A 23548-nucleotide genomic window follows, 5' to 3' on the forward strand; every position below is an offset into this window, starting at 1 on the left:
TCGACGCTGCGGATCCGCCATGTTCCTAATGACGTAGGGTGCGTGCGCTCCGAAGTATGTACCAGCAAAGGTGCGAAACTCAGGGGCGTCCCCCTGTATTGACGTCATCCACTTCCAACATAAAAGGTCTTTACTTTTGCTAACAGATCGAGTTAGCAAGGACTCCGATTGGACTAGCTTCGGCTGTCCAAGACTACTTTGCACCCAAAGGATTGCTTGCGGGATTTCCATCGGACCCGCTTCACTCTTGCAACATTGCCTCTGCGGACCTACCAGGGGTACCCGCTCCTCGGGGGCCTCATTCTCTTTCTCTATTTCAGATTATAGAAAGGAACCAGTACTCGCTCCTCGAGGGCCCATGTTCCTAAACACTCTGAAGACTCGCCATTGCCTGGAAGCGATCGCAAGAGAAGGACATTGTGAGTTCTTATTTCAGACTACCGATAGGAACCAGTATTCATTCCTCAAGGGCCTATGTTCCTGAATATTCTGAAGATTCTCCTTGACCAGAAGCTATTGCATGTACAGACGTTGTGAGTTACTCTTTCAGAAGGTATCTACCTTATAAATGGCCTGTGACCGACGGCCCGCAAATGCGCAGTAGAGACCAGCTCTACCGCGCATGTGCGGGCGAGCACGTCGCTCTGAGCCAGCGTCAGAAAAAAAGAAAAAACAATGGCGGCGTCCAGTGGCAGCGGCGGCGGCGTCCGGTGGCAGCGGCGGCGGCGTTGGGTGGCGGCGTCCGGTGGTAGCGGCGGCGGGTGGCAGCGGCATGGCGGCATCCAGCGGCGGCGGGTGGTAGCGGCGGCGGCGTCCAGCGGCGGCGGCGTTGGGTGGCGGTGGCGGCGGCGAGGGAGGAGAGAGAGAAGGAGGGACTGACAGAGAGGGAGGGACTGAGTGAGAGGGGAGGAGAGAGAGGGAGTGGGACTGAGTGAGAGGGAGAGAGGGAGTGGGACTGAGTGAGTGGGAGGGAGGGAGTGGGACGGAGGGAGAGGGGGGGACTGAGTGAGGGGGGAGGGAGATAGAGAGGGAGTGGGACTGAGGGAGAGTGGGACATAGAGGGAGGGGGGGGAGGGAGTGGGACGGGGGGAGGGAGTGGGGACTGAGGGAGGGAGTGGGACTGAGGGAGAGTGGGAGAGGGGGAGGGAGTGGGACTGAGGGAGAGTGGGAGGGGGGAGGGAGTGAGACTGAGTGGGAGGGAGGGACTGAGAGAGGAGAGGGAGGAGTGGGTGGGAGGTAGGGGGTGGAGGGGAGAGAGAATGAGGGGGAGGTGAGAGACAGAGGGATGTAGCCCTTTTTAACGGCGGTGGCAGCGAGGGAGGAGAGAGAGAGGGAGGGACTGACAGAGAGAGTGAGGGACTGAGTGAGAGGGGAGGAGAGAGAGGGAGTGGGACTGAGTGAGAGGGAGAGAGGGAGTGGGAGTGAGTGGGAGGGAGGGAGGGAGTGGGACGGAAGGAGTGGGACTGAGGGAGAGTGAGTGGGACTGAGAGAAGGAGGGAGGGATGGAGTGGGACTGAGGGAGGGAGGGAGTGGGACTGAGGGAGAGTGAGAGGGAGGGAGGGAGAGAGGGGGGAGGGAGTGAGACTGAGTGGGAGGAGTGGGTGAGAGGGAGGGAGGTAGGGGGTGGAGGGGAGAGAGAATGAGGGAGGGAGGGAGTGGGACTGAGGGAGAGTGAGAGGGAGGGAGGGAGGGACTGAGTGGGAGGAGTGGGAGGAGTGGGTGAGAGGGAGGGAGGTAGGGGGTGGAGGGGAGAGAGAATGAGGGGGAGGTGAGAGACAGAGGGATGTAGCCCGTTTTAACGGGCTTAACGGCTTGTATAGGTATATAGGAACCGGTACTCGCTCCTCAAGGGCCTATGTTCCTGAACACTCTGAAGATTCTCTATTGACTAGAAGTTATTCCAGATACAGATTAGTGTGAGTTTCCACCGCTCTCTCAGAGCTTTTCCTGGAACTAGGTGCTCGCTCCTCGAGGGCCTAACCCTTTCCAGCTTCTGAGCCATTTCAAGACTTTATGTGAGTTATCACCTAGTACTGGCTATATATATATATCTGCATACCCTGTCTATTCACTATCTATAGTCTCTTTGCAGCTCAGCAACCTTGGAATCACAGTTCCAGTATCTGAGGGACTTCAGCCCTGCTGGGCATACCAGCTCACTACTGCCACCTCTGGTGGTTATACTACCTTTCTAATAAAAGAACTATCTGTGTCCATCTCCATACTCCAGCCTAGCCGATGGTCCCTCTCGGGACTCCCTCCTGGGGGCGCTGTCATCTGCCCAAGGATTCACCTATCTACTTTCTGTCCAGCTGAGCACCATCTCCAATACTCCGCTGGTACAGATTGCCAACTCTGAGGTCTACATCATAACATATTGCTATTCCTTAGCTCACCCATAGGAGGCAGTACACAACAGATAGAATCCCCTCCCCAAAGGGGAGGAGTAGCAATCAGACTGCTATTCGCATCTGCTAGCTCCTCCCATCCGCATAGCAAATCCCATCAGACTGCTAACCTGCTAGCAGATCCCACAACAGATTGCTAACTCCTCCTTCTGCAGGAGCCACAGCACAACAATAACTAATGCTTTGCAAGTTATTAGAAAAATGGTTTGAAAATAATATTAGTCCGTCTGTTCCTGTGGTGAATAAATGCTAGACCCGACAGCGGCCGATGTTTCGCAACCCGTCAGTTGCTTCTTCAGGAGTCTAAATTGCAATTATATGTACTGAAGACAAAGGGAAAAGCAGACTTAATATCTCACCGAAAAATACAAAAAGCAATACTTAGCTTTGATGTCAGCAGCGTAACAAACCTTCGTCTTGGACAACTAGTCTCAACAGAATTTGTAGTGTATACGGGACAGAGACCATCCTGAACTAGTTGTACCTTTAAATAGCCTGCGCTTTGTAAGACGTGCTACGTGATAAAGTATAAGGCGTCCGGTTACTATAGTAACATTTGAAAAAACTTCACAAGAAAACTTGAAGTTCCAGTGCTGAATTTTAACTCACACCATTAATAAAGTAGCACAGCAGGTTTTCTCCAGCTGGAGATGATACCCTTCTGGGCTAAAAGTTCATCCTACTTCACTTTCTTGCAGTGTCAAACTATGTGCAGAGGGTGTATAAGAGCACTAAAACAAAACTGGTATCATTTCCTACTGCTAATGTGCTTTGTCCGATGCTGTCGCCCCATTTACTGTGCCTAGTTTGTGCAGGGTGAATCCCCAACCCTTCCGAGCTCTGTCAGTGAGATATACCTTTTTTGTGCTCAGTCAGTCGGTATATTCCAGTCCATCACTAGTCTTCCATCCCTATGCCACTTGCTTGCCTGTCTACCTAGGTCAAGGGTTGACAGGGAGGTTAAACTGCTGTTTTTCTCTGAAGGTATAAGGCACCACCGGCCTCTGTGACATTTTTCCTACTAAAGAACACGACTGCCTCTCAAGAAGTTTAAACCTTATGTGTGTACCTTCCTGAGACCAAAATGTTTGGCATCCTTTGCAAGCAGTTGTGCATGCTGGAGAAGTCCGAGCATCAGGAAGACCCACACTGGGTTTGGTGCTCGAGTATTTTTGGTGATGTGTCAATGTAAGTCGGTAAATGTCATTCTCTCTCAACCACTTCCTTGCAGAGTGCCTAGATTCCTAAATGAAATGCTGCGTTTTGAGACTGCTCTTCAAATGTGGGTGGCAAAGATGTGAATCAAGGCTATATTTGTAAAGGATGAGTTGTATTACCGTCAAGAGATTCAAGGAAGATGGATTTGTTCCACTGAAACCCTGATTGAGAGTTTCCTGGATGTGTCTATTGCATGTTTCATTCTTCATAGCTTTGTATTCCATGCAGTGAGCAATATATTTTCTACAGCTGCTTGATGTACTTACCGCCTTAACATAGGATGGAGAAGAGTTGATTATCTGATGCTAACAGGACTGGAAAACTCCTGGGCACCAGATAGTGCCTAGAATTTGGCACCAAGCACATGCCACCGGCACAGCCTAGAGAAGAGCCTGGGCAGGACCAAAGGAGCTACTGCTAAGAACAGGTCTGGGCCTGAAGTGAGGCAGCTACTTCTTCCGCAACTAAAGTAAGGCCTGGAATGAAGGCATCACCATCCCCACTGAGATCGAGGCTGGGTCAAGAATGAAGATGTTACTGCCCCCACTAAGGCTAGGCCTGGGCCTAGACTGAAGAGGCTGCTAAACCCCATGGAGGCTACAGCCAAGCCCAGACCCAGACCGAAAATGAAGGAGCCACTGCCCTCTAAAGCCAAGCTTAAAGTGAGAGCCATTGCAAGGCCATAAAGGAGATGTTTGAAGAAGCTGAATGGAGGAATTCAGGGACGGGGAAGAGGAAGGGAACAGCAAAGAAATCCCAAATAAGAATAAAACAAAAGAAAAAAAAAAAAAGACAAAAACGGAACATGTCAAAGGAAACGTTATAGAGGACTCCCCTCCTCACAACTCCTAAATATTTTGGATGCTGGGCTGAAAGCACTAATCAGAGAAAATTCTTTTTCACTCAACACATAATTAAGCTCTGGAATTTGTTGCCAGAGGATGTGGTCAGTGCAATTAGTGTAAGAACATAAGAAATTGCCATGCTGGGTCAGACCAAGGGTCCATCAAGCCCAGCATCCTGTTTCCAACAGAGGCAAACCAGGCCACAAGAACCTGGCAAGTACCCAAATACCAAGAAGATACCATGCTACTGATGCCAGTAATAGCAGCAGCTATTCCCTAAGTAAACTTGATTAATAGCAGTTAATGGACTTCTCCTCTAAGAACGTATCCAAACCTTTTTTTAAACCCAGCTACACTAACTGCACTAACCACATCCTCTGGCAACAAATTCCAGAGCTTTATTGTGCGTTGAGTGAAAAATAATTTTCTCCGATTAGTCTTAAATGTGCTACTTGCTAACTTCATGGAGTGTCCCCCCTAGTCCTTCTATTATCCGAAAATGTAAATAACCGAGTCACATCTACTCGTTCAAGACCTCTCATGATTTTAAAGACCTCTATCATATCCCCCCCTCAGCTGTCTCTTCTCTAAGCTGAACAGCCCTAACCTCTTCAGCCTTTCCTCATAAGGGAGCTGTTCCATCCCATTTATCATTTTGGTTGCCCTTCTCTGTACCTTCTCCATCGCAACTATATCATTTTTGAGATGCAGTGACCAGAACTGTACACGGTATTCAAGGTGTGGTCTCACCATGGAGCGGATACAGAGGCATTATGACATTTTCCATTTTATTAACCATTCCCTTCCTAATAATTCCTAACATTCTGTTTGCTTTTTTGACTGCTGCAGCACACTGAGCCAAAGATTTCAAATTATTATCCACTATGATGCCTAGATCTTTTTCCTGGGTGGTAGCTCCTAATATGGAACCTTACATCGTGTAACTAAAGCAAGGGTTATTTTTCCCTACATGCAACACCTTGCACTTGTCCACATTTAATTTCATCTGCCATTTGGATGCCCAATCTTCCAGTCTCGCAAGGTCCTCCTGTAATGTATCACAATCTGCTTGTGATTTAACTACTCTGAATAATTTTGTATCATCCGCAAATTTGATAACCTCACTCGTCGTATTAATTTCCAGATCATTTATAAATATATTGAAAAGCACCAGTCCAAGTACAGATCCCTGAGGCACTCCACTGTTTACCTTTTTCCACTGTGAAAACAGATAATTTAATCCTACTCTTTGTTTCCTGTCTTTTAACCAACTTGCAATCCACGAAAGGACATCGCCTCCTATTCCATGACTTTTTAGTTTTCTTAGAAGCCTCTTATGAGGGACTTTGTCAAATGCCTTCTGAAAATCCAAATACACTACATCTACCGGTTCACCTTTATCCACATGTTTATTAACCCCTTCAAAAAAAAGCAGATTTGTTAGGCAAGTCTTCCCTTGGGTAAATACATGTTGACCATGTTCCATTAAACTATGTCTTTCTATATGCTCTATTATTTTGATCTTTAGAATAGTTTCCACTATTTTTCCCGGCACTGAATTCTGCTCACTGGTGTTTAGTTTCCTGGATCGCCCCTGGAGCCCTTTTTAAATATTGGGGTTACATTGGCCACCCTCCAGTCTTCAGTTACAATGGATGATTTTAATAATAGGTTAAAAATTTTAACTAATAGATCAGAAAGTTCATTTTTGAGATCCTTCAGTACCCTAGGATGCATGCCATCCAGTCCAGGTGATTTGCTAACTCTTTAGTTTATCAATCTGGCCTACTACATCTTCCAGGTTCACAGTGATTTGGTTCAGTTCATCTGACTCATCACTCTTGAAAACCATCTCCGGAACTGGTATCTCCCCAACATCCTCATTAGTAAACACAGAAGCAAAGAATTCATTTAGCCTTTCTGCAATGGCCTTATCTTCCCTAAGAGCCCCTTTAATCCTTCGGTCATCTAACAGTCCAACCGACTCCCTCACAGGTTTCTTGCTTCGGATATATTTTTAAAAGGTTTTATTATGAGTTTTTGCCTCTACAGCCAACTTCATTTCAAATTCTCTCTTCGCCAGTCTTATCAATGTTTTCCACTTAACTTGACAATGTAGTTGGGTTTACAAAAGGTTTGGATAAGTTCTTGGAGGAGAAGTCCATTAACTGCTATTAATCAAGTTGATTTAGGGAATAGCCATTGCTATTACTGGCATCAGTAGCATGGGATCTACTTAGTGTTTGGGCACTTGCCAGGTACTTGTATCCTGGATTGGCCACTCTTGGAAACAGGATGCTGGACTTGATGGACCCTCAGTCTGACCCAGTATGGCAACTTCTTATGTTCTTATGACAACTTTATGAGGGTAAATTTTAAAACCTTTTACATGTACCCCCGGAGCGGGTATTTACTTTTATTTGTAGCCCGTTTTTCCAAAAATATGCTTGAAGCAGGAGATGACATGATTCAAACAAACATCAGAATAAATGATATAACAAGTCAATATAATTTACTTAAACTACTAGAAGCACATAAGCATAAAAACCATAAACCGATGTATAAATCTGTAGAAACCAATAACTAAAATTATAAATGTCTCTTACCAAAGAGATAAAACATATGATAAAAATCTACAATATCCTCTGTTAACCAAAGGATGTATGATCTCTGCTAAGTTCCAATAAAATTCTATTCAACAGTAAAGGTCCCGACCACATAAAAAGAAAAATCGAGAAGCAAAGATCTGTTGAAATGGCCAAGTCTTTACTGAAACCAAGAAGATCCCCTACTAAAAAAGCCTCTTTTCATAAGAGATTCCAAAGGTGGGGTTGACACATGAGAAGGTGCGTACTTTTATTTGTAGGGGGGGGAAGGAAGGGGTTTAAGTTGGGGAAGGGACGGTGCATGCAGGGATTCATTTTGTAATTCCCTTGTGTGCTTTCCACATGCTTCAAAGCAGCTGCAATGTATAGGAGTATAAGATACCCATGCTCCTCCATCAGTTGGAATTTTCAAAAGGGACACTGCAGGGAGTTTCCCTCTGAAAATGACCTTGCTAAAGGTAAGAACATAGGAACAAAATTGCCCCCACGGAGGATAATTTTATAGTAGTCCACATAGGGCTAAAGCTGGTGGGTGCTTTCAACCCGCAGATTTTAGCCAGAAGTTTCAAAGTGGACGTACGCACCATGTCAGATTTGAAGATTTCCGTCTGTCCCTGCTACTCGTCAATGTACATGGCAAAACGTTGCACCTGCTCCCATGCAGGCAGAACTTTTGTGCATGGAGATTTACGCGCATACTTTTGAAAATCAAAAGTGTGCATGTAAAACTTCTCCCCTGCCGCCAATTCCACCCCCTCTGGTACGCTTCATCCTACTCTGGGTAAAAGTGTGCGCAAAAAGTGGGTTTCCCCACATATTTTTACTCACAAAACCTGCAGGTTGATTTTCAAAGCACTGTTTTCATTCATAAAGCAGAGTTCTATGCGCACAAAGGGGCGCGTACCCCCCGAAAACCTGCCCCAAGCTCCCCCTGCGCGCACGCGCGCCTATGTTGAATAGGCTCGGCGGCGCGAGCAAGCCCCGGGACGCGCGTAAGTCCCGGGGCTTTCCTGGGGGGGGGGGGCATCCGGGGGCGGGGCTGCGGGCGTGGTTCCAGCCCCGGGGGGCATTTCAGGGGCATGGCCGAGGCCTCCGAAACTGCTCCTGGGCCGGGGAATCACACGCCTAGATCTCTTTCCTGGTTGGTAAATGCTAATAAGGAACCTAACATCGTGTAATTACAGCATGGGTTATTTTTCCCTATATGCACCTCCTTGCACTTATCCACATTAAATTTCATCTGCCATTAAGACGCCCAATTTTCCAGTCTCGCAAGGTTCTCCTGTAATTTATCACAATCCGCTTGTGATTTAACTACTCTGAATAATTTTCTGTCATCTGCAAATTTCATCACCTCACTCGTTTTACCCCTTTCCAGATCATTTATAAATATATTAAAAAGCACCGGTCCAAGTACAGATTCCTAAGGCGCTCCACTGTTTACCTTTTTCCACTGTGAAAACAGATCATTTAATCCTACTCTCTGTTTCCTGTCTTTTAACCAACTTGCAATCCACAAAAGGACATCGCGTCCTATCCCATGTCTTTTTAGATTTCTTAGTAGCCTTTCAAGGGGGACTTTGTCAAGTGCCTTCTGAAAATCCAAATACACCACATCTACCGGTTCACCTCTGGCCACATGTTTATTCACCCCCTTCAAAAAAATGTAGCAGATTTGTGAGGCAAGACTTTCCTTGGATTAATCCATGCTGGCAGTGTGCCATTAAAGCATGGCTGTCTAAATGCTCTGTGATTTTATTCTTTATAACAGTTTCCATAATTTTTCCCGGCACTGAAGTCAGCTCACAGGTCTATAGTTTCCTGGATCACCTCTGGAGCCCTTTTTAAATATCGGGTTACATTGGCCATCTTCCAGTCTTCAGGTATAACGGATGATTTAATGATAGGTTATTAATTATTTGTAATAGTTCTGAAATTTCATTTTTTAGTTCCATCAGAACCCTGGGGAAGTAAACCATCCCGTCCAGGTAATTTACTACGCTTAGGTTGTCAAACTGCCCTACAACATCTTCCAGGTTCACCATGATTTGGTTCAGTTCATCTAAATTGTCACCCTTGAAAACTGTTTCCGGAACGGGTACCTCCCCAACATCCTCTTCAGTAAACACCAAAGCAAAGAATTAATTTAATCTTTCCGCAGTCGCCTTATCTTCTCTAAGTGCCCCTTTAACCCCTCGATCATCTAACGGTCCAACCAACTCCTTCACAGGCTTCCTGCTTCGGATATTTTTTTTTTTTAAGTTTATATTATGAGTTTATGCCTCTACGGCCAACTTTTTTTCTAATTCTCTCTTAACCTGTCTTATCAATATTTCACATTGAACTTGCCAATGCTTATGATGTTTCCTATTTTCTTTAGATGGATTCTTTTTCCAATTTTTGAAGGAAGATCTTTTGGCTAAATAGCTTCTTTCACCTCACTTTTAAACTATGCCGGCAATTGTTTGGCCCTCCTTCCACCTTTCTTATGCGTGGAATACATCTGGACTTCATTTTTTAAGTGTCCATGCCTGTTGCACACTCTTAACCTTTCAGTTTTTTTAAACTATTTTTCTCATTTTAGCAAAGTTTCCCTTTTGAAAGTTTAGTGCTAGAGCTATGGATTTACTTATTGTCCCCCTTCCAGTCATTAATTCTAATTTGATCATATTATGATCACTATTGCCAAGCAGCCCCATCACCGTTACCTCTCTCACCAAATCCTGTGCTCCACTAAGAATTAGATCTAAAATAGTTCCCTCTCTCATCAGTTCCTGAACCAATTGTTCCATAAAAATGGTCATTTATTCCATCCAGGAACTTTACCTCTCTAGCATGTCCTGATGATACATTTACCCAGTCAATATTGGGGTAATTGAAATCTCCCATTATTACTGCACTACCAATTTGGTTAGCTTCCCTAATTTCTCTTAGCGTTTCATCATTCTTCTCATCATTTTGGCCAGATGGATGGTAGTATTTCCCTATCCCTATATTCTTCCCAATACACAAGGGATTTCTACCCATAAAGATTTGATTGTGCATTTAGTCCCTTGCAGGATCTTTATCCTGTTGCACTCTATGCTGTCTCAGACATAAAGAACCACTCCCCCCCCCCCCCCCCCAAACCACCACCAAGTTGCTCCTCTCCATCTTTACGATATAAATGGTACCCTGCTATAGCACTATCCCACTGATTATCCTCCTTCCACCATGTCTCTGAGATGCCAATTAAGTCTATGTCATCATTCACTGCTATACACTCTAACTCTCCCATCTTACTTCATAGACTTCTGGCATTCGCATACAAACATTTCAAAGTGTGTTTTTTGTTTGTATTAACATTCTGTTTTTCAGTTTTCAGGGATAATTTGGAATGTTTTACCTCAGGTGATTCTTTACTTATAGGCACTTGGACTACTTTTCTTATTATTGGAACCTCTCTGTTGGGATTCCCTAACTCTAATGCTTCATTAGTATCCTTTGAAGATACCTCCCTTCGAACCATGCACTGTTGAGCAACTGTTGGCTTTCCCCTTTGTTCTAGTTTAAAAGCTGCTCTATCTCCTTTTTAAAGGTTAGCGCCAGCAGCCTGGTTCCACCCTGGTTAAGGTGGAGCCCATCCCTTCAGAAAAGACTCCCCTCTTCCCCAAAAGGTTCCCCAGTTCCTTACAAAACTGAATCCTGGTAGGGAAGTATTAAAATGGAACCCAACTACTGCAGATTTCTAAGTACGAGGTCATACACTAAGATAGGAGCTGCAGGGTTGCAGCCATGTTTCTGCCACAGATGCAACAGCCTCAAGCAGGAGTAAATATATTTGGAATATGAGGAATACCAGAAGCAAATGAAAGGCAGGTATGTACTTAGGTGTAGGCAGAGTACAGGGTAATGGAGAGTCTATGCTGGCTCCCCCTCTCGTGTACGCCTAATACTTTTTTTTCAGGCCTTTGTTTGCCGAAAATCTCCCTAACAATTGCTGTTCAAGTTTTTCCCACTATTCACCCCTGGGCAGGTCAAAAATAATTTGGGTGACTCAAGTCCTGGCCAAATAATTAGAAAACTGAACTCATTTTTTAATTATAAAGGTACTGATGGTTAGGATAATGTATTAGACGTTGGAGGAAACTACTGATAAAGGACACTGGTTCTTGCAACAATTTTTTGGGTGGTCTTGGATGGTGGCTACCAATTCTTGCTGGTGGCCACATTCACTTTTCCTAAAATACTCCCTCCTCTTCCATTTCTCTTTCCTTCTCTCCTCTGCTTCTTGGCTGTCGTCCTTCTCTTCCTATCCTGCAGTTTTTTTTCTCTCTCTTACCATCGCTCCCCTGTGTATTCTCTCTTTCCTCCTTCTCCCTTTACCCCATCTCGTCTTATTTATTTAATTACATTAGTCATCTAATTTGAAAAACAGTTGTAGGTGACATGCAATCAGACATTAAAAATGTCATACTTATAAATAACACAAATACAATAATAATAAAAAATGAAATACAATAGAAAACAATAGAAACATAAGGGCCAATTTTCAGAGTTTAGACTCCTAATTTCTATAGTTAAGTTCCTTTAAGTGGCCCTTCTGAAAATCTGTTAGGGTTGAATGCCTAAATTTAGGTGGAGTTAGGATAGGGAAAAAAAGTTAGGAGCTTAGCACTGATTTTCAGAACTAAGCACCTAATTTAGGAGCCTAAATCTAAGTAAATGAAAAGCAGGTCAAAATCAGCTCAGCTTTTTTTGAATATCGGCCCCACAACAATTAAAATAAAACATAAATAGCAAATCAATAAAAAAAACAGGCTAAGAATAAAGGATTGGAGATTGTGATGAGTTGAGCCAGAGCGGAGTCTCTGTGCTGTAGAGCTCTGGGTGTTTTCCTCAATGGGACGGTTACTTTGCAGGAAGGAAACTACATTTCCCAGATGCCCTGGTAGTCAGCCTCAGGAAGGGTTGGGGGCAGGGAAACACAGAGGCGGTGTCTTCCTAGGGAGGGGCACTCTATCTGACATAAAGAGAGTAGCCCTCCAAAGAGGGAGAGAGGAGAGCTGGAGGGAAGGCAAGTAAGATCCAAAGCCTGAGGCTGGGGGATGGTGCCCAGGCAGACCTTTTCCACTAAAAAGCTAAGTCAGCTCTAATAGAAAATGGATTTAGGACTGCACAAGCCAGGGGAGCTTGTAGCAGGGAAAAGAGTTGTTTTACTTAATTAAGGCAGCTGGAGGAAAAGAGGTAATTAGGACCTTGCAGCTGGCCTAGGGAAACGTTCCTGCAGTGGAGGAGGTTTCAGTGCTATGTTATACTTGGGGGAAGTAGAATGTTCTGGGGGAAAAACCTACTTGGCCCACATGTTGTGCAGGGGAACGTATACTAGAAACTCAGAGTGAGAAGCTTGGTGTTTGGGGATTAATGAATCATGCAGGTCTGGTAATACTTAAGTTGAGTGTTTTGCCTTTCTGTGGAGTTTGGTTTAATTAATAAACTTCAATACATAAGAAGCTTCTGCCTGGATGTAATATGTTATGTTAAAGGGCTGCCAGGGAGGTGACCCTTACTCTAGTGGAGAATGAGGGAAGTTGGGTCTCAGGGGCCTAGTTGTAAGAGCGCCTTCCCTTACAAGTGGTGCTGACCCATAGCCTCCTTGCCTTATGGTTATCCTCTACTCCTGTCTCGCGGGAGAAACTTCAGGAAGGGATCAGCTATAAAGGACTTTGTAGAAGCAGTCCTTGATAATTAGCCCCGAGCCTGACCAGACCGCTGAGGACCTGCCACCAGGGGCACCATCATCGCCACAAGATCTAAAGGTAAGTTAAATACCTCTGGCAAAAAGCAAGACTATACACTGCTTTCTAGAAGACAATTAATCTCTCACAGCTTTAGAACTCTTGGTGCCGAGAGGAGTTCCAAGATGGCTACGCAGTGCTGCTGCTAGACGCTGGGGTCCTGATTGCCTGAGGAATTTTTTACCTGAGTGACTCAATATGCCGCATACTGCCAGGAAAAGACGTGCAGAAGGAGAGGGCTATCCCTGGAGCAACTTTGGAGCACGTCCAGACCGGTCCGATGGAATCCCACATCATGAGAGGAGGGCTGAGATTGACGGAGGAGTCAGGGAGGAACTCAAGCGTTTGGGCTGAGTTTCTCCCCGGGCTCAGACATCTCATTATCACTGATCCTGAGGGAACCACCAGAGAATCCTGTGTCACATAGAGCCCCAGATGAGGACGTGGTCGGAGCGCTCGCCAAAGCTGCAAGTAGAAGCTGAGACCACCCAGGGAATCTGTGCCCGGGAGAGATATGCGACGACGACGCCAGGGAAGAGGGTGGTGAAGACGCTGGAAGCACAGTCCCAGGAGAGAGACTGAAAGCCGGACATGAAATATCTTCACTGAATAAGATTTCTTTTGACTTTCAAATGACTAAACCCACGCAAATAACATTGTAGTCTCTCTGGGAGGCTATAGAGGGTTTGGGAAAGTTTGTTGCTAGTCAAATGGCTCCCCTTACAATGAAACTGCAAGACTATGAGAACCGCATTCAAAAGCTTGAAAATTCGACGGTCAGTTTATCTAATCACGACACAAGAAATTAAGAATGTTGTGGACTCAAACAAGAACTTGCAAGAAGCAATAGTTAAAGACAATTTGAATGCGAAGTTGGAAAATATGGAGAACATTCTTAAGGGGAAAAATTTAAGATTTGTCAATTTCCCACAACTCCCTCTTGTATACCCCCAAAGAGATGTATAAAAGATATATGAAAGAAGTGTTGAAAATTCCTGATGAAAATATACCACCAGTAACCCGGGTGTTTTATATACCTTATAAAATGAGAGAAGATCCTAGAAGCAGTAGTTTAAAAGTTGTTACCCCAGAGGTGGAGGGGGATAAAGAAAAAATAATATCTGAGCTGGATGTATCGGCGCTGTTAGAAACCTCTAATTCACTACAGGCCAAACCAGCCACAATGATAGTTATGTTTGCATTAGAGCCTGATAGGGATTGGGTCCTAAAATTATATTTCAAAAATAGGCTACAGAGGTTTTTAAATATGCAGATTAGAATCTTTCCAGATGTTGTGAAAGCAACACAAAAAAAGAAGACAATTTTTGTTGCTTAGACCCCTAGCACTACAAATCGGGGCATCTTTCTTGTTACAATTTCCTTGCCATTGTTTATTTAGTTATAAGGGAACAAAATACATGTTCTTTATACCCTCACAATTGACACAATTTCTGTGCAAAAAGAAAGAGGAGTGGAGTAAACTAAGTTAGGAGTGATATAGTTTGGCTTTCAAGAATCTCCAAGATGAGGCTGTGTATGTCCCTCACAAAAGGAAAGTGCCCAACTGCTAGCAGTAGTAAATGATTTGCCTAAAATGTTTTGATGTAATTTGCTTAAGTGTATTGGATCTCCTCTGAGTTTAGGACTTAAATTTGAAGTTGTAAAGCCATATAAATTCTTGTAAGATTTGTATTTCTTTTGCTTTTTCTTTATGCTAGTCGACTTCAATATTTTGTATCAAGTGATTATCATTCTTTTTTTTTTATTTATGAATTTTCATTGCAATCAAAGTAAATAAAAAAAAATTTCAATTTTACATATATTCAATTTTTACATTGAATATTCCTAGGAAACAGGATTTCACCAATATTATAATCATACATATCCCAAAGAAAAGAAAACAATAACCTCTTATTTATCCTATTTCCTGTTACCAAACCAAATTGGGAGCACTTTGAGCAAAATAACTAAAACAAATATATATCATTAAAGATACAGATTTGTATTTATTTTGCTTTTTCATTATGCTAGTCGACTTCAATATTCTGTATCAAGTAATTATTATTCTTGATGTAATATTAATAATGCATAAATAAAAAAATGTAAAAAAAAAGAACTCTTGGTGCCACGTTCCAGAGGCCGGGCCAAAACAGGAAAAGGCTCTCTTACACATTGCCACATAGTTAGTGCCTGAGTGAGAAGGCACACCTAAAAGAGCCTTCTGAGAGGGAACGTAAAGTTCTTTTCGGTTTGTACCATAACATGACTTTTAAATCTAGAGAAACAGCATGGAACAAAGCTTTATACACTGGAACCGGTACTGTAAACTTAACTCTGGAAATAACTGGCAGCCCACATACCTTCGTCAGAGAAGGAGTGATATGATCCGAGAGCTTCAGCCTCAGCAATATCCGAGCAGCGGCGTTTGGGGCAACTTGGGAGGCGATGACGCTGAGGTTTATGAAGCCCCCTATAAAAGGCATCACAACAGTCCAAGCACTAAAGCCAAATGCTTCACTGACAAATACAGTCTCAAGTTTCAAATTATTCTTAACTGAAAGAATGAAACCCTAAGTGCGTTATTAACGTGAGCCTTCATGGTAAGTTCTGAATCAAGGACTACCCCCAAGAACCTTTACCTTAAGCTGAATGGGTAGAGTTCAACCCTTGAATACAAGGGAGGGTGGGAGGAAAGAGAAGGCGGCTTTCTTCGGTTTTAGTCCTTGTCCGCATTTCACAATAATTTGTCCTGAGTTAGCCAGATGTCAATATGTCTCAGACAGGCAGCCAATTGGGCTACTCAATCCACACCTAATTCCAAAACAATCTAGACATCATTCAGCACAGCAGAGACATATGAATCCAAAAATCTCTGCTAATACTCCCCCAGAGTGAATATTGAAAAGTAAAAGGAAGTGCGCTGAACCTTACAGCCCTTCTTATTCTACTTGCTTAAGATCAGAAACCTCGGAACCAATGCTCACCAACCGAGAACAGCACTATTAAAAGAAACTAAACCTGCCAAGCATAGAGCCGTCAACCAGGGTCAGGAAGCTTCTTCCTTCCTTCCTTTCCCTATCTCTTCTCTTTCTCTTCCTCTCCCTTTACCATTCCCCCCTCCCTACCCGTTGCCCTTCTCTCCCTTTCCCCATCCCTCAATTCCTCTGCCCCTTCTCTATTTCCTTCCCCTATCTTGAACTCAGTTCTTCTGGCAGACAGCACTGCAGAAGCAAGGTTTTCACTGTGCTCAGTCTCCTGACACCCACACAAGCCGCTCTTTACAACGGCAAATCTCCTTCTGGCTCATGCAAGCAGGGCTGGATTTCCCATTAGACACAAAAGACATGCCTTGGAGTGCCTGTACCGTGGATCAATGTGATCATCCACCCCCTCCCACCGGCTGTGGGGGAGAGGGGGAAGGTGCCGAAAATCCTTCACCTAAGGGTGCATGAGATTTAAATCCAGCCCTGCGCCCAAGCCCACTCCTCAAAGCAGCAGGTCTACTATTTCCAGCTCCCACGAGCCAGCTTTGATCAACAAAGCTCCATCCCCTTCCTCTCTCCAGCCTGTGCAAGCTGCATCCCAGCTGCAAAACCCTGCTTCTGGTCCATGTGAGCCAGCTCCTTACTGTTGCTTCTTGCCAGACTACAGCTGCTATAGCTGCAAAAAAAAAAAAAAATTGCACAGGTGGCCATATTTGAGAAACATTGAACTAGAGATTTCAGTTCATCACCGCTTATGGGAATTTCTGACCAGGTTGGCCAAGTTTCAGATCCGCACACATGGATGGTCCACGGATGCTTCATTTGTTTTTGGTTTTTTTTGTTTGTTTTTTTTTTACTCTTTTTGCTTTCTCTACTATCTTCGTCCCTCACTTCCAGCCTCTTTTCCTTCTCCTTCCTCCAGTCTCTCTCATCTTCCTTCTCCATTTCCCCCTCTTCTTCTCTCCTTCCAGCCATTCTAAGCCCCTCTCTTCATCAGCCTCTCTTGCTCCCCTTCCCAGCCTCTCTCTTCTATCCCTCCAGCCTCTCCATTTCTACATGGCCTAAGAGCAGGGGCAGCTTGGGCCACAGCAGCTCAAGCCCCTGGCTAGCAACAACAGTGGCAACATTTCTTCTTGGGCTGACAGCAGTGCCAGGGGCAAAAAACTTTTAGGCACCCAGAAGACCTGGCACTCATGATTTTCCAACCCCTGACACTGCATTGTCTTTTGCATTTGGGTTGAATTATTGTCTACATCAAGCTTTTCAATCATCAGAAGGATAAAATTAATGGTTCTCTTGTCTTTTCTCAACCTGGATGTGTAAGTTTGTAATTACTGCTATTCACTGAAAAGCAGCAAGTGTAAGTTTCACGTCATTTTCCGTGGCATATTTCCGAGATTTAATAATAAACTCACGCTTAGTATGACCAAAACGAAGTTTCTAGCTTTGTCTAGCCTATATTCTCCTTTGAATCAAAGCACCGTTTGTCTCAATGGTTTAGGTTTTCAAATTAAAAACCAGGTGAAAAGTATTGGTGTCATTCTAGGTAGCTCACTTTCCTTCAAGCCTCAGGTCAAACAAGTTATCAAACAGGGTTTTTTCAGATTGTGCGTTTTTGTCAGCTTAAGAAAACTTTTTCATCCTCCTGAGTTCTGCAGCGTACTGCAGGCATCCATTTTTCCTATCCTTGATTATTGCAATAGCCTCTACACTGATCTACCTTGCTCAACATTACATCATTTACACTTATTATTAAACTCAGCTGCCCACCTCATCAATGGTTTGAGACGTTTTGAGCATATAACTCTGGCCCTGACTGAACTTCACTGGCTTTCTATTCATGAAAGAGTCAAATTTAAAATGGGTATGATAATATTCAAACTAATCAATGATCAATCCTGCCCATTGGGCCAATGCAATATTACAATTTTACCTCCTTGCCAGAACCTTGCGTTCGTCTCAGCTAGGACTATTGAATGTTCCTTCTCCATGTGTTGCATGCTTGCTCACTACCAGAGAATGCATCTTTTCGGTGGCCGGCCCACAATTCTGCAACTCTTTACCAATAGAAATTCGCCAGTGTGATTCAATCAAAACTGTTAAGGGACTCCTTAAGATCTATTTATTTAAGCTCAGTTATTTTTAATTTATTGATTACTCTTTGCCTTTTTTATGATTGTATTATATTTTATTCAGTTATGTTTTGTTTTTTTTTATGTTTTTATCATGCTTTTTTATAATTGTTTATATTTTAATATGTTCATCGCCTAGGCATTTTTGTGTTAGGCGATTCACAAATTTAATAAATGTAAATTATGTTTTTTTAACACTGCATGGTGGTGGCTACTTACTAGCAACATCTCAGGAAGTAGGAAAAAATCAGTTGCTTGGACTGCTTTTCAAATGTACTTTGCTATTAAAATCCAAATTTAAACTTACTGTATGTCCAAATGTGCAATTTCTATTTATAATCCGTACTATAGAATAAAAAATAATATGGGGAGTGTTTGCTTGAAATAGATAGCAAGAACATAATTTAAAAAGATAAGAAGTGCCATGCTAGGTCCAAGCAAGGGGCCATCAAACTCAGCAGCCCATCTCTGATAGCAGTCAGTCCAGGTCAAAGAGTAGATCCATTTCTTGTTGCCCACTCCTAGAGACAGATAAGTGGTGGCTTTCCCCAAATCTACCTGGCTAATGTTTTATTTTTTTTCTGGAATTTGTCCAAACCTCTTTTAAACTCAGCTATGTTATTTGCCTCTAACCACTAAATTACAAAAAAACCCAAAAAACTGAAGGCTCTCTGGTCTGGGAAGCCCTAGACTAGAGTCCTCACACCCAGAAAATCCAATTTAAGGGTCCCTGCACCAAAGTCCCACACTACAGAGCCTCATACCCCAACCTCTTCACTTCTGCCAGCTCTAGCTTCCCTGCCCACTAAGCTCCTGATTTCCTAATGCACCCCATTTAACTATCCAGCCCCCCAATCCCTTATGCACCCCCCACTCAGCCTACCCACTGAGCTCCCAAAGATTAAAACATTTCATCCTCCCCCATTGGCTCCCTTTTATATGTGCACATCCCAGGTCTTAAAAGACATGATTTCAATTATTATTCAACCAAATCAAGAGCCTGATTTACTAAAGCTTTTCCTCCTTTTATCTATGGGGACGAAAAACTTAGATCAAGCCCAAAGTGTGGACTGTCAAATTCAATAATACCACTTCTTCCAACTAATCTGTACATGACATTTGGGTTTTAAATTCATAATAGTTTTAGAGTTGGAAGAGAACAACTTTTTTTCATATGGGACAAGCTTTTTTGCCCTCAGCAACTTCAAACTAGTGAACTGAGTTTCTGAGATCTGACAGGCAACCAGGGATTGCAATTCTGACCTTCTCAAAACATCAAGCTAGTCAAAATCTTGATAACCGCAGAAAATCGCAACCAATGCCACGCCCTTAACCACCATGCCTGATACAATATAACATGAATTATAACTGTACAACATAAAGCATGTGTATAGTAATATATATATATACTACAGATCCCAAGCGGAGAACTGCACTGATAGAGGCACACCCGGAACGTGGAGAGACACGTGTGGATGGGTGCAAAAGACTTCAAACGGTAGGATACACTCATGGTGACTGTGGGCCAGAAATACACTAGCCATGATGAACTAGGTACCAAGAGGTGAGATGTATTGATAAAGGGCTATATAACGCTCCAGATTTATGCAATGACAAAAGCCATGAAACTCAGGACGAGTAGTGTATCTATGGAGGGAAACACTAACGGAGAGATGCATTGACAGGTGGAAAGATAGAGATATACTGACGAAGAAAAACGGACAGTGGATACAGAAATATACTGACGGAGAACTAAATAGGGACCAGGTTTAACGCTTCCAGCAAGGCTGTTTAAATGTTACTACCGTGAACGTACAGGTTCTGCAAATGCAATGGGAGTAATGACAGGACTGATTCTGGGTTTCCCGCAAAATGTGGAGCAAACTAGCAGCCCTGAAACCGGGCAGGTTTGAGGAGCATTATAAAGGAAACTAGCCATACCTACAGATAATCATATTGGAGGATATATAGCAGAAACCCCCCTGCTGCCAGGTATTTATTAGTACCGCTAATATTCCTATCCGCTAACCAACCGCAGAAAAATACTTGAGTATAACACGCGCCCCGCTCTGTTGACACAGAGACGGAAGTACACCCGATCCCGGCGGAGGGATACCACTAAGGGTCATACTTAGACCTTATGAGAGTCCCAGCGGTGGAAGTAGGTCCGGCCCCTGCACATGAATATGATAGCGCCTAAGACTCACTTTTTACCGCCCGCTCAATGGTGCTGTGTTTGCTGTCCTTGTCGGACATCCTGCGGGCGACTGGGCGCCAAGCTGCCGGCGTAGATACGCAGCTGGAGATGGCGTAAGACTGGACCGCAGTGCCTGGATAGTGCTTTCGGGGCAGCGGCGTGGGCGCTCTCCGACCGGCGCTGCTCCAGCTTCCGTAGGGGCTCAGGACTCGGGGGTCCGGAAGCGCCGTGCTAAAACAACGGAGAGCAACATGGCGGCCGCAAGCTAACTCTGCGGGGAGGGAGGACCGGCGTGCACCACGCGGTGCCCACTGACTAAACGCCTGACCGGGCGGGAGGGGCTCGCCGCCATCTTTGATTTGGGCATTACGCTTCAGCTATAGTTCAGACATGGATGTGTTGCATTTCTGTTACTTTCGAGGAAGAGGGAGATGTAGCCAGATCTTCTAAGACGTTGACTCAGTGTTTCCAAATTGGGCAATTTCAGGCCCAGTTGAGCTACCTTTTTCCCCGTTGTGTGAAGAAAATATTTTTAAGCGGGTTGGGCTAGTTTCGTGCTTAGCAGCTTTCTACGTTGCTGTTGCTTTTTTTTAGTTGCTTCTGGCAGTCCAACTGTGAGTCGCAGAGTGATGACTCGGCAATAGCCAATCAGAGGAGAAAGGAACAGTAGGGTAGCTACAGAACACGGAAGGAATAGAAAGGTGGAGGTGGTCGCATAGAGGGAGAGCTTTTTCCAGCAAACTGCATCTCTGCTTTTTTCCTCCACCGTGTTCCTCGCAGCTTCTGAGAAAAGCAAGATTTCTGTTCTCACTCCTGATTCTTGCTGTCGCTGCTGAATTCGTATCTCGGCTCTGAACCAGATTCCCCACTTTACCAGGCCTGGATATGGACAGGCAGCTGCCTAGGTCGCTAAATTTTGAAGGTGCCAAATACCCACTCCTAAGAAGAGCCTTCTCCAACTTATTATAGTACTATTTATTTATGGTTTTACTATGGGCCACTGCAGCAAGCAAGCATATTTGCAGATTAGATAAGTTAAATAAAAATGCACTAAACAATTTTCTGACATTTGTATCTAGTTAATTTTGTTTCTTTTTGGGGGTAAAAGGATTCTGAATGTTAATGGAAAGGAGGAGGCAGGTTTTCTATTCAAATCACCTATCTCCTTCCTGAGTACTTCTTCAGCCTCCTCCTTCCAATTGAGCAACAGCAGCACATCAAGCCACAGTGTTCTCTTCTGCTGCTGAGGCCTGTCCTCATATGTCTGTGTTTAGCATGATTGAAAGCTAAAGCCAGGCCTGGGTGGCAAAAGAGAAGGATGCAGTACAATATGCTGCCACTACCCACTTCCTGCAGCCCATTCAGCATGGGGGAGGGAGTTAAAACCTATAGGAGGACAACCTACTCTGCAAATCAGTTTAGTTTGTGGACCACATTTAGTAGCCCCTCTCTCCCATGGAAACTTCATGTACTTAAGAAGCTCAGACCCCTCCTCCACTTCAATGACTTCTGTACTGTTCTCCAGGCCCTCATCTTCTCAAAAACTGACTACTGTAACTCCCTCCGACTAGGCCTCCCCACCTTATCCATCAAACCCCTCCAAATGCTACAGAACGCCGCCGCCAGAATTCTCACCAACACACGCAAAATGGACCACATCACTCCCATCCTAAGAGACCTCCACTGGCTCTCCATCTTGTTCAGAATCCTCTACAAGAGTCTCACTATCATTCACAAAACCTTGCACAACCAGGAACTCAACTGGATGAATGACTCTCTATTTTCAGTCATCAAACAGATACACCAGATCTGCTTACAAAGGAACCATACACACACCTGCACCCAAACACCTCAGCTCCACAAAAGATCGGGCACTATCTATGGCAGGACCCATAATTTGGAACTCAATGCCCCTACATTACATATGGAATCAAGCTCACAAATATTCAAAAAAAATTAAAGACCTGGTGGTATAAAAAAGCAGTAATAAATAAATACATATGGTTTGAAAATAAGTTCTGTGGTCATTTTGGGAATTATATTCGCTTTGTAACATGTTAAAAATATTTTTGCACTTTGTCTTGTTTAGGGAGGGTGGCACCTGCGTGCAACAAAAGCATGTGATCTCGGCTCTTAAGAGCATGTTGCCTATCTGATTAGAGGTAAAGGGGAACATTGGAGTTTCACAAGTAAAGGAGATGGAGAGGAGGAAACTGGAGGGGTGAGATAAGAGGGACAATCTAAGCTTGGGGGGGGGGCACTCCCTCAGAATCTGGATATCAAACAATCTGCAAAGCAAGATTATTTCATGGATTATGGGTTAGGTATCAAGATGTATCTCATGGAACATTGATGGATTAGGATCACCCATAAAAGGGAAAAAGTGTTATAAGCTCTTAAATGACATAGCATGTGTTCAAGAAACACATCTCTCGGATATCGAGAATCAAAGAGTAATAAGGGAGTGAGTAGGATGCTGCTACCACTATTCAGCAGTGAGGAAAAAAGGCAGGAATAGATATTCCAATTAATAAAAATGTCCCATTTCAATGCATACTAGAAGTGAAACTGCATTCATGGTCATTATTGGATAAGTCTTCAAGGAAAAGTGGGGTAAAATTGAGAAGATAAGAGCATAGCATATTTATTATAGGTCTTGGATGTATGGCAGCTACTACATCCTGATGATCGTGACTATACTCATGTTTCAAGGGCACATCTGTCCTTATTCAGAGTTGATTAAATTCTAGTCTCTTCGTATATGTTTAAAAAAGTCATTAAAGCAGAGATAGGCCCCGCTGAAATATCAAACCATTCTATGATTTGGGTCAAGTTCCAAATGTCTGAAGAGAGTAAGTGTGATGGGATCTGGAGATTTCCTATCCATTTAGTGGAGGATAAGGAGTTTCATAGTTATTTGTGTATTTAATGGAGGGAATTTGAAAGCACCAATGAACAACATAAAGACTCCCCAGTATTCTGGGAAATGAGCAAAGTGGTGATTCGTGAGAAGATAATTGCCTATACCATAAGGAAGCAAAAACAGCTACATAATATTCAGTTAGAGAAAAAACTGCAGAAGGCAAAAAAGAAACTAGCCTCACAAATGACTACAGTTACTAAGGATGAATACAAAACTATCTTATGTGCTTTGAATACTTGTCTTCATCAGAGAGCACCAAGATCGTTACACCATTCAGCGCTTAATTTTTTTCGGTTTGGAAACAAAACTGGAAGGGTAATGGCAAACATGGTAAAAGCAAGCAGAGCCAAAACCTTTAAGAGTAGATTTTTAAAGATGCGTACGATTCCCAGCACATGCGCATGTGCACCCGATTTTATAATGGAGCGTAAGGGGAGGATTTTCTTAAAAAGCGCACA

At 43.7% G+C, this 23548-nt stretch overlaps 1 protein-coding gene across 5 annotated transcripts in view; it reads right to left on the minus strand.

The window, feature by feature from the left end:
• Positions 1-20563, minus strand: part of PPP3CB (protein phosphatase 3 catalytic subunit beta) — a 187098-nt gene extending 166535 nt beyond the window's left edge. For all 5 annotated transcript variants that reach the window (XM_029609153.1, XM_029609152.1, XM_029609151.1 and 2 more), the window contains exon 1: positions 20178-20563. In XM_029609153.1, coding sequence (XP_029465013.1) covers positions 20178-20226 — 49 coding nt within the window. In that variant the 5' untranslated portion in view covers positions 20227-20563. The remainder of the gene's footprint in view (positions 1-20177) is intronic.
• Positions 20564-23548: the final 2985 nt, after the last annotated feature.

Source organism: Rhinatrema bivittatum, chromosome 7 (assembly GCF_901001135.1).
Source record: "Rhinatrema bivittatum chromosome 7, aRhiBiv1.1, whole genome shotgun sequence".
Lineage (NCBI taxonomy): Eukaryota > Metazoa > Chordata > Amphibia > Gymnophiona > Rhinatrematidae > Rhinatrema > Rhinatrema bivittatum.